This window comes from Brienomyrus brachyistius, unplaced genomic scaffold (assembly GCF_023856365.1).
Source record: "Brienomyrus brachyistius isolate T26 unplaced genomic scaffold, BBRACH_0.4 scaffold69, whole genome shotgun sequence".
NCBI lineage: Eukaryota > Metazoa > Chordata > Actinopteri > Osteoglossiformes > Mormyridae > Brienomyrus > Brienomyrus brachyistius.
The window spans coordinates 1,204,953-1,217,097 of NW_026042344.1; the positions used below are offsets into that span (position 1 = coordinate 1,204,953).

At 44.3% G+C, this 12,145-nt stretch overlaps 1 protein-coding gene across 1 annotated transcript; it reads left to right on the forward strand.

The window, feature by feature from the left end:
* Nucleotides 1-7,057: 7,057 nt before the first annotated feature.
* On the forward strand, nt 7,058-11,142 carry LOC125725667 (germinal-center associated nuclear protein-like). The gene is made up of 11 exons (XM_049002540.1): nt 7,058-7,130; nt 7,207-7,341; nt 7,444-7,597; nt 7,808-8,072; nt 8,225-8,322; nt 8,397-8,787; nt 8,891-9,142; nt 9,226-9,355; nt 9,544-9,723; nt 9,819-9,969; nt 10,063-11,142. Exons 1-11 carry the CDS (start codon nt 7,072-7,074, stop codon nt 10,219-10,221), a joined length of 1,974 nt encoding a protein of 657 aa, XP_048858497.1. The 5' UTR covers nt 7,058-7,071; the 3' UTR covers nt 10,222-11,142.
* Nucleotides 11,143-12,145: the final 1,003 nt, after the last annotated feature.

Sequence of the window (12,145 nt, forward strand, 5' to 3'; positions counted from 1 at the left end):
AGTCTTAGGCAGTCCAAAGAAATGTTTAAAGCTGTTTATCTGGGTAGCAAGTGTACTTTGACTTAGAATAAATGACACAATTTAACATTAGAACATGTGCAAATTAAGAGTAACACAATAAAAACTAGTAATAACTTCTTCTGTTTTCTAAAGCGTTACTGATATCTAGTTGGATGGCTAGATGAACACCGCTTCAGTTCCCAAACTTCTCCCCAGCGGCACCTCAGCCGTTCCATGATTTTGTTAAATTTCACCAACAGCTCAATTAAATAATTAATTATACTGGTTTAAAAAGTCAGTGACAGATTGACTAGCTGTACTGTATGAGGTGTGCTAGTGGCCAAGTCAAAAAATACATGGCTGCACTGGATGGTCGTTACAAATACTAGGATGATTTTAGCAGAGGTTCTGAAATGGCTAAGCTGACACACTTTGACAGGCATAATGTAGCTGAAGTTCAGCCTGTAGCTGAAGACCCTGCCCCACTGCAGAAGTTCAAGGGAATTCTGCTTTTCCTTCTCCATCACTTCCTGGATGGCCTCTTTCGAAGACCTCTTCATGCACACCCTAGCCAGATGCACTGAGAGGCTTGGCTGTGTCTTCTTGCACACGGGGCAGAGCAGGAAATGCCTGCTCGAAGCACTGGGGATAAAATAAAATTAAAAAAAGTCATAAATAAAGATTAGATTTGATTCATTACTTTTAGTTGAATAAAGAAACAGTCCAGTCATCATCAACACTGTTCGTTTCACAGTGGTTTGGATAAATAACATTTGCATATCCTGATGGCTCCTAGACTGAGTAAAGTACATAATCACAGCTATTGAAACATGTTAACTAATTACTTACATTTATATTAAAATAAAATTTAATTAATTAAATTAAACTTAAGTTGCTTCAAAATATTGTTTTAGTTTTGTAATGGATGCAATTTAAGTTTTAACAATAGCAGTCAGTGGTCAGAGACTTTTGCACAGTGTCAGTAAAGTAGAACAAGTTTATCCACAATTTCTACAGATTCTAATGAAATGAACAGTCCATTATTGGGATGGCTGAGGTCCTTCACGATCTTCTTGGCCTTGGTCCAGCACCGCCTGCTGTAGATTGAGTGCAGGTCAGGGAGCTCGGTGCAGATGGTGCGCTCAGCTGATCGCACAACCCTCTGTAGAGCTCGTCTGTCCTGCATGGTGCTGTTCCCGAACCAGGTTTCCTCCCAGAGTACGTGCAGATCAGTTGCATTGGGGAGTCCATACTGTGATGCTGAGTGAGTGTAGTAGGAGTTTGAGAGATGAAACTCCTGATGATTTACTCCCTCGGCTAACTAACCAGAACAGGATCATACCAATACCAAAATTATAAGTTTATAAATGTTTTTCACTACCCTGATTCATTCAGTTATTTCTGTTTGTTAATTCCACCCCCCAAGCAAATACATAAACAAACAAACAAACAAATATTGAGGGGGGATGTGTCAGAGGTGATAGAATCAGTGGATGAATCTAAAAAAAAAAGTCATGATTTTTTTCTCTCCAAAACATAATGCACAAAAGTTAGGTAAGACATTGACATGTTATGACAGTAGCATGATGCAGAGGAACAAACAGAAGGAAATATCAAACTAAACCTGAGTCAACTAGGACTAATTACACTAAATTAAGTGGAACACACAAAATACCTAAAACCACTTAATAAACAAACAACAAATATTGCATTAGATAAACTATACTGATGCCTGAGAGAAGTTGTTGTGCAAGCTGCAGCAAGTACGTAAGGCACAGGTGCAGAGACACTACATATAGTGCAAACTAATTTAAAAGTATACAGTACACACAATGATTCCTGAAAAATCAAAATACCGTGGAATACTAATGAAATACTTATCAGGATGATGATGATGATGATGATAGAAATAATAAAGAATTAGTTTAAGGTATTATGCAATTGACATGTACAATTAAAAAAGAAATTGCACCAGACATTTCCTGTGGCAAAGAAGGGTTGCTTTGTGGCATGTCGCCGACAGGATGTCATGGGCAGGAGGGTAGGCAGGCAGGGCAGCACAGGCAGAAGGGCTGGCGGGCAGCCAGAACTGTTTTGCCACTGCAGTTTGTTTTACAGTTTCATCTGCATTTGTTTCCCCAAGGTATAACAGCAGCTAATTTATGAACATGCTGCTTTTCAGAAAAGAAGTTTAATTTCCAGGAGCATGACCAGTGCACACATTTAGTGTTGACGGTTCTTTGTAAAATGGATGTCCTGTACTTTTATTGATCTGTCCGTCCGTCCATCCATCCATCCATCCATCCATTTTCTAACTACTTCTGATGAAGTTCCGGGTTATGGCGAATTGAACGTCTGACTCCGGTCAGCTGAGCAAAGTTGGTAACCTTGGTATTGTGTGTAGGAGATTCGGTATAACTATAATTTCGTTCTCCATTTACATGCCGGAAGTGTCTTTAAGTGTTATGTAGTTTTGCCTGAAACGCAAAAATAAAAGAAAGCAATTAGAGCTAACCAGTTGCTGCTGTAGTGATTGAAGAACTTTTGTCGGAAGTTGGATTCGAACCCACGCCTTACTTCAGAGAACAGAATACACCTTACTTCGGAAGGCTGTTTACGTTGAGTCGGGCGAATGAGACCACTCGGCCATGGGGCAGTTTCCAGTTAAGGCTGGCTCGCTGCGAAGAGTGGGTGAGTCCTAGTGTGCGTTAGAGCGGGTTAGCGATTTCAGTCAGAAATTTCAGGGTAATAGCGGCGAAAAAAATGGATCATATTGCCAATGTTGCTCAGAATCGCAGTAGCCTTCCGATGGTATGCGGTGCGTTGCGGTAGATTACTGTGACAAGAAAGCAAACTTTCATTATTACCATTCTGTTTATATTAAATTACGATCTTCCATATTAATCAAGGGATTGTAAAACTGAGAATATTTCAGCTCCAGTAGTTTATATTAAAGTTGCCCGAGTCACAACATGGTCTTTAAATGGCAAAGACAGACATAAATCAAATGTATATGAGCAGCAACATAACTTAGCATCCGGACCCCCAATAGGATAAGCGGTTTGGAAAATGGATGGATGGATGGAAATGTGATGTGGTGGCGAAGTCGTGCAGAAGTTTTACAACTGCACTATCGATTTATCACTTTATTTAGAAATATAAATTCAGTTCTTATCATTTTTAAAAGTTACTTTCTTTCACATTTGAATTTCAAGGTGTCCCTCACAGTGACACTGAAGGGCGGGGCTACGGGGGGCGGAGGTGGGGGACGCGGTCAGAATGGTATGCACTTTGGCTCCTCAAATTTCACCATCCTATGATTCTGCTGCGCGTCCTCGTGACCCAATTTTAATAGTTTTATTAATATATTTTTTTTAAATTTGCGAATACAAAAAATGTCATCTTTACTGCAAAAAGTCATCCCTTATGTGTAATGTAATGCTTTTTTATTACCACTAGATGTCGACATAGACCGTGGAAAGCCGGTCAAAGTAAGTGCGACACTTAGCGGCAATTACAATATTTATTGTTAAATCAATGTAAAAAAAAGTTAAATGTAATGACTTGTACTTTTTTATGAATTTGGATCTCTTTAGAGCAAACATATTCAAATGGTTTGCTTTTATAACGCTCCAAGTAACTGCGCAAGCCCCTCAAAGTGCTTTATGCCTCTCGCTTCCCATTCATTTCAATGGGCTTTCCCGACATTTGGGTAATTGTTTATTCCAAAGCCTCGAAAACACTCTGAACTGCAATTTGTCATGCAAAATGCATAATTTGTTGTATAAAATATGCTGACTTCTAAAAAACAATTTATTAAAAGAAAATAAAAAGGGCATGCCATTATATATTTGGTTGCTTTTTGCCACCGTTTGACCGTTTTCTGCTCAGTAACTGTGCCTGGTCCTTCCCTGCTGTAAAGCTATTTTTAGTACCTCTTGCTAGCTCACCATTTGGTCACTGACAAAAGATAAAAGAAGCCGACCACCCAGACAGGCAGGCGCCCAGAGTAATTACTGCCATAAAGCTATCACGTGTACGGGGAATGCAAAGAACGAAACTAAATGGATACAAACACCCCAGCCCATTTCAAAACAAAAACATTTCGCTGCTATTTTGCAACATTCTGGATATTTCAGAGCACAATGTTTACCTTCTATGTAAAGAGCTAAATGAGCATGAGCGCCGAAACCCCCTCCCCCGTTGTTCCCCCCAGTTCAGGAGTGGACGCTTCTGCTCAGAAGCTGCAAGGCTTTTGGCACAGCGTTTGGGGAAGCTCAGGGAAAGCAGCAGTCGAGCCCAGAGGACCCCCCCGCGGGAGTGAATGCGTCTTTTCCGGTGCTACATTGCTTTTGCACGGTGAGAGCGTTTGGAAAGGCCCAGCTCGGCGAAAGCGGCAGCCGATCTCTTTACGGACCCGCCCCCGCTGGAGTGAGAGAGTCTTCCACGGTGCTGCAAGGGTTTTTCACGGTGCTAGCGTTTGGAGAGGCCCAGCTCGGCGAAATACTAGGTAAGTTGAATCCTAGGTCCTTAGGACTCTGAGCGTATTCACAGTGGGCTGTCTTTTCGGAGCCTGCTTTTTATTACAAGTTTAGCTGTTTATTACTAGCTATCATTCTTTCATACCTTTAGCCCCATCCCTTCTGCATTGCCATAGCGCTTTGGTTTCATATCTGATTAGTATTTAGTTGTTTTTTTTTTCATGGTAGTTGAATGCAGGCTCCGCTCCTAATCCCATTAAATTTGAATACTGGGTCATTAGGACCCAAAGAGAATCACGGGCGCCATTTTGATGACGTAAACTTTTTTTTTTTTCCGCCATTTTGGTATCCTGCCGTCCTGAGATATGCCCCGAAACACACAAAGTCAGCGCGCTGCAACTGAATCCCAACATGTTTAAAAAAAATGCTTCTAAACCGCAAATTAAACTGGGTGACGAGGACCCTGTAAGGTGCCAAAGGAGAGGAGACCTGCACATGTAAAGTCACTCTACCTCTGCTTCCAGCGAGACAAGAGCTCCAGATTCTGTTGAAGATTTCATCTTTTGTTGAACAACTTCTCAAGAATGGCTTCCAAGTTGTAAGTTATGATCAATTTATTATTTCATTTGAATCTGTAGAAATTGTGGATAAACTTGTTCTACTTTACTGACACTGTGCAAAAGTCTCTGACCACTGACTGCTATTGTTAAAACTTAAATTGCATCAATTACAAAACTAAAACAATATTTTGAAGCAACTTAAGTTTAATTTAATTAATTAAATTAATTAAAGGCGATTGGCTCAGCTGAGCAGTGCATCAGACAAGCCTCCAACATCCAGTCTCTGTTGAACAGGGTTGTGAAAGCAGATGTAGGTTTTCAGGATATATTTAATCTTTGTGATCACATTGCTGAAACTCAAGATGGCATTGGCAACCATCGCTTCAATTTAATTTCACTTGTCTTGCTTTCACAAGTTGAGAGAAGACCATGTGGCAAAAGTACATACTCTCCAACTACAGACCAGCAGTTTGAGGAAGAAACTGTGTAAAATAGTACTGTTATAAGGATACTAAATACTAGACACAGAGCCTCTGTCTTCCCACCCCCACGTCACAGGAAAGACACAGCTTCTGTACTGACACCAGTATATATTGCAGTTCATTGGCTATAGTTCTTGACAAATATATACAAGATGCCTGTGTGTATAGACCTGCCCTGTCTATAGTTATTTTTCCAAAAAGGAGGTAACTGGATGTTCATCTTTCATATTACCGTAAATGTAAAAAAAATAATAAAGTATTTTCCTTGTCTGGAAAATGTATTGTGTACAGTTCATTGACTATAGTTCTCTACAAGTCTATACAAATGCCCGTTGCTTTGGATAAAGGCGTCTGCTAAATGCTTAAATGCAGTAACGGTCCTAGCTGATGAGGCGCCCTAGGCGAGCATCAGCGCCGGCACCCCCCCCCCCCCCAGGTGTAGGGAAACTATAGCGGAACTAATGTTGCGTTTGGGTTTAGGTCTGGTCAGTTTTGGTGGTAACATTTTTGTTTTGCTCAGTTATAAGTGCAGCATTTGTTATGCGGCTGAGAAAGTGTTTTAAGTTATAACGTCAATATTCATGGATATTGGAGTTATTGTATGAGCTGCAGTCATAAGTTAATGGCGTGAGCAAGCTGTAGCCTATTTAGGTTTGTGTTTGGTTATTTTTAGGAAAATGCCTGTGTTTTTACTGATTCATTTTTTGATGTATGTGCTTTATTTTATCTAGTTCTCACGGCATGCTCGACCGGATAGATATGTGAATAAATGCCCGTGATCAGAGATCAACTTGTGTTCGTTATTGAGGGAGGTTACAAGGGGGGGCGGCTCATAGGAAAGTTACGTATCATCATCATCATCATCATCATTATTATTATTATTACTTAATAGGCTTTGCTAAGCAGGTAAATTCATGTGGGCTTGTTCTTTTCATATTAAGACGCATTAATACCAACTAGCTTTAAGAATAGTGGAATGTTACACTTTTTTCTTCCTCCGTTTGTGGCACCCCCTGGATGAATGGCGCCCTTAGCATTTGCCTATATTGCCAATGCCACGGGCCGGCCTGCATAAATGCATGAGTGGTAACGCAATGGGGCTTATCATGGAGATTACCAGGGTCTTTCAGCTAACATTGCTGGCCTTTTTTTGTTGTGTTTTGTATTTGCATTGTTCTGCATGTAGTAGGAGAGTAGTGTATGTTTATTTCGAATGGAAGAATGAAAAAATACCTATATGTGCATTACATTTTGAACATAAAAGTAGGCTGTGTTAAGAAAACCCGCTTCTCTGTCGATTTACTCGTGGCTCGGTCGTAAATACATGTCTGACATTTATAATGAACCAAGACAATAAAAATCGCTTCTCAAATTTGCCCATTTATGGTTCTTTATTTCTGAATGCCAGCTTGTCCCTGATAGACGTTCATTCATTTAAAAGGAGCTCTACCCCGTCCCAAGATGGCTGCTCTGTTGACGCATTCGCTCCCATAGACGGCTGTATTCAACGCGACAACCAGTGCTGCTGCCTTCTGCAGGTTGGCGAAGATGCGAAGGGAAACCGAGCATCAGATGAAGGTCCACTTGTTCTACCAGCAGCTCCTGAGGTATGGTGCTACTGTAGAGTAGCTGTTAGCCATCCATCACTCTCCATGTGCTCATCTACATCTCCATCCACTTCAGCGAATCTGTGTGGGGGCCACTGGACCTGCTCAGTCTGGTGGCAGCAAGCGTCTCGAACCCATCTGACACAATCTTCTGGAAGGCAGCCCTCTTGTTGCCAAGTGATCATGAAAGAGATGCCAGTGTTGCTAACCAGTAAGTGGGGGAACTGGGTGTCGTTCGGGGAGGGATTGGGTGTTAGTTGGGTTTAGAGGTCCTGGAGCTTACATTTGTGCCCCCCTCCCATCTCTGATGCAGGATTTTGACAGAATGGCTGGAGTCCAAATTCGGTAACTCGGAGAAGCAAGAACACAGGGAGATGGTCCCCAACGGACACATGCAAACCTTGAGCATCAGCAGCGGCCTGCGGAGCGTGGGGGAGCGCATGCACACAGTGCACGTGTGTGTGAAGGTGTGGCAGATAGGGGGGAACTTGCCGATGAATATCGACAGGCTTCATGCCCCTGTGTTGCATGTTCTGTCATTAATGTTAGTCTAGCATAGCTTAACATAGCCTAGCATAGTCTGGCACTATGTGATATTAGCAGGTCCTGTGGTAACACAGATGTTTGCGAAGGGTGCAAGTGCAGGAAGTGAGGCCATGTTTCTCACTGTGGGTCAGGTGGCCCGCGGGCCCCTCAGCGAGGAAGGCCAGTTGGCATTGGAGAAGCGGAAGGGGCTGATGGGCATGGGCGCCCTGCTGATGCTGCTGCCCTCGGCAGTCAGTCCCGGGGCTGATGAGGAAGACGGGGACATCTTCCTGTTATCCGCCCTGCTGCAACTCCGGCAGATCCAGCAGGCTAATGCCTGGCCACAGGCCCTTCCTCTGGTGGTGGTGGTCCCAGGGCAGGCTGGGCACAGGGCCAGCGATGAACGGCTAGAGGAAGGTGTGACACTAACCGTGTCTATGACAACAGGTGTCGCGTGGGATTCGCTTACTTTACTTATAGCATTTCTCTTGAGGCTATGTTTACGTATGCAGAGCTAATACAGTTGGTTTGTTCCTCCTGTCTGACCATCGGTTTCCTTTCCCTGTAAGACCTGATGCTTCAGACACTCATTGAGGAAGGTTTGATTTCAGAGTACATGTTCGTCCATATCCCCGAGACCACGAACGAACCCCAAGGATCCGAGCAGGTGAGTGTGCATGTTGTCGCTGGCCTCGGTAAGATTGAACCATCCCATTGACCATCACCCCCGTCTCCCCGCAGATCCGCCATGCCGTCAGGTGGCTCTCTGCCCGCTCCACGGCACCAGCCCGGCTCGTCTCGCAGACGTTGGTGCAGGTTGTGGAGGCCGGGCTCTGCCGCGAGTTTGCTGGTAGGCTTCACCGTGATCGGAGGGACCGTGACATGGCGGGACTGCCCTCCCAGGGCCCTGCACCCGTCATCGGCCTCTACAACACTGTCCTGGCTTTCTTGGCTGGCCTTGTGTCGTCCCCGAGTCTGGCTGGCCTCTCCTGGCCCGTGGCAGAGTTCTCGGTGCTAGGGGGTGGTGACTGCCTACCACATCTGCTCTGGAACTCGGCTGAGCACCTGGAGTGGCTCCAGGGGGCAGTCCTGAGCCTGCGGCTGCCCGACTGGCCGCTGCCAGCCGTGGGGGGTATGTCCATGCCTCAGATTCGGAATTCGGACTTCTTGCTAAGTGGCTGCTTCTTAGTCTGTTTCCTTAAATTTCTGCTGCTGCCACCGCTCCCCCCACCCAGCTCCTTGGAGCCAGCTGGTTGCCTCCATCTTCCAGTACGTATCTCAAATCCCATGGTCCCGCCACAGCCAGCCACTCCTTATGTCCCAGTTGGAGAACCTTTTGGAGAGGCTGCGTCAGGACTGTGTGGGCCGAGGTGGGGGGCCGGACAAGGAGCCCACTTTCTGGGAGGTGCCCTGGGACGAAATTGTCATGCTCTGTGTAGAGCACCAACTCCGGGACTGGAACCCTCCTGGGTGCCCCGTGAGTGAAGGTGAGGGGGGTGGGGTGGGTCTGACGTTTGGGGGGGCCTACTGGGGATGCCATGCAGGTGTGAACCTATCCCACCATCTTCAGATGTCATCAGTGACGACGGAGAAATCTCGGTGTATTTCCTGAGCGATGGGCTGCAGGGCTTCATACCGCCGTCCTGCTGGGTGGATGCCGTAAAGCAGACGCACAGGGACAAGCAGCAGGGGAAGGCAGGGTAAGAGCCAGCCAGCCATGTAAATCTAACACATTCCAGATAGACTGTTAACAGTGACCTGCAGATTTAATGAATATTATTTACTATTAAATGGAAGAAGAGGGAAAGCCATCAGCTTCCAGTCTTGCTCATATCCCCAAGAGTGGTGTACAATACTGGCTTCTTATCCAAAGTCTCTGCCATTGCAGGTGTCACCAGAGCATGTGGCCTCATCCTCGACTGGCCAGGCCACGTCTTCAACAGAAGCTGTTTCACAGCATGGTTGAGGACCCTGAGTCCGGATCCGGTGTTGCCCCTGTTTTGGATGCTGCCTCCAGCCCCCAGGACCTCCTGGCTCGCATTGAGGAGGAGAAAGAACAGAGCCGCAGGTCTGACAGAGAACAGACATGCTACACACGTGTACTCTCTCATGTGAGTTGTGGCATAAACATTGAGCCATTTCCTGTTTGACTTGGATCTGCAGGTTCGAGGACCAGCTGCGTACCTGGCTTGACGTCGAGTCCCTGGGCCCTTCCTCTTCCTCCTCACCACTTTTCTTGCCTTCTTCGTTACTGTCTGTACCGGAGATCGTAGTGCCCTCCCCAAAGATGGCTGCCCCACCTGCACTTGCCCTGGTATTGACCCTGTGCTACACAGTTGCTCACATTTTAAGACCCCAAGTACCCTGTGCTCATCAGTTGAGACTGTTTCTGTGCCCATTTTTGTAGCAGAAGGAGCGCAGTGTCCTCAGTGACCAGGCCAGGGGAGCTGCCAGTTCTATGGCGAGGCGTCTACAGGAGCTGGAGCAGCTGATCTCTGCAAGCCGGGAGGAGGAGCTCGCATGTGAGCTGAAGCTAAGCTGCCTTCTGGACATTGTTGATGACTGAGTGTCATGTGACCCACCTGATGTCTGCCGTTGACTGCCACAAGTTGTCTCTCTTATGCCTGATTTCTGCAGTATATTTAGTTGTGTGGTACTTGTGCATATATTGCTTTGAAGAGTATGATGTACAGTAATTTACACAACATTGGGAGTGTTGTAACTGGGGGAAAAACATGTCATAGGAAATGGACAGTTTTTTAGGGTTTTTTTTTTGTGCAAATTTTAAATATTAAAATGTTATTGTATTTAGAAACCCATGGCTATTTCTTTGTTTTTTTTCCATCATGAAACTTTGTTTATTGTACTTTTAAATTGAATCACAATTTGCTGCAGAATCTTTAAAACCTGTGACGTTATTTGCCCATATTATACACTCATACGTGGGGTTGTTACTGCTGTTTCTTTAACCTTGTGTATTGTTGGTCAAAATTAACAATTTAGGTAATATCTGCATTGTACACCATTGCAAAAGTATGTCTTTTTTTAGATTCTTAAAGAAAGTTCATGTAATTGCTTAGTGAACTGCTGTGATCTTCAGTTCAGTCTGCCACTGAGTTCCTTTTATAAACTGGCTGGCTGGTTTTTAAGAAAATATGCCCGTGGATGCCCTACAGGTGGCAGCAGGGAGCCATCTGCATATGTACAGACAGTCTGCTGGTTAAGAATATTCGACTGACTTGATGTAGCTAAGATATTTTACATTTAAAAGCAGATGGCCATAGATCCTATCATACTAATTTAGTTTAAAACTATTTTTAATATCAAACATATGCATTACTTTATGATGCTCATGAAAACATCACCCTGCTTTATTCTTTCGTGGGCTTGAGGTACAGTACTGTATGCAGTTATTTTTAATATTACTGTACTATAATGTTCTGTAGTATTACTCTTCTCACACCAATAAATTTGACTTTAAGACTGACTTAGGATGGATCTTCTATTCTGGGGACTTCCTGTATTCTGTATGATGTTCATTATGAACTGCTTCCTCTGATAGTTTTCTGCTTGTTGAAATAATGTCTACCTGCCCCTGCGCTCACTGTCATGTAATTCTGTTATGCACTTTTAAATGCAGGGAGCAGATAATCCCTCCCCCCCCCCCCCCTGCTGACTGTTCCAAATCATGGGTGCATGTTACAAGTGCGGAACATATTTTAACTTAGTACTAACTTAGCATCATATTTGATCTGATTCGACTGAATATTCCAGGTTTCCATCTCTCATGCATCTGGTGTGAGGTGTTTTCAGACTCTCAGGCTGGCGCAAAGAAATCTTACGGCAAGTCTATTTTACACTAGTATAAACGTAAAATCAGCGACACCAAAGGCGTTAGAGTAGTTTGCAAAACCTACAGACTATTTAAAAGGTAACACAACTGTTGCATACGTTTTATATGCGTGTTATCTGGGTGTGCAGACTTGTGGCGAATTGAACGTCTCACTCCGGTCAGCTGAGCAAAGTTGGTAACCTTGGTATTGTGTGTAGGAGATTCGGTATAACTATAATTTCGTTCTCCATTTGCATGCCCGAAGTGTCTTTAAGTGTTATGTAGTTTTGCCTGAAACGCAACAATAAAACAAAGCAATTAAAGCCAATCAGTTGCTCAAATGCTGCTGTGGTGATTGAAGAACTTTTGTCGGAAGTGGGATTCGAACCCACGGCTTACTTCGGAGAACAGAATATCCCTTGCGTCGGAAGGCCAGTTACGTCGTGCGTGGTGTCTGAGACCGCTCGGCCATGCGGCAGTTTCCCGTTAAACCGTAAGGAGTAGGTTAAGTCCAGCCTTGGCCTCCAAGCTGACGTTTTTCTACATATGTGCTTGTGTATCATGGACAGTAAGAGGGGGCAGGCAAGGAGAGAATTTCTCTCTTTGGGGATCAATAGAGTGTTATTATTATAACGTACGTCTAAAAAGTATGATGGTC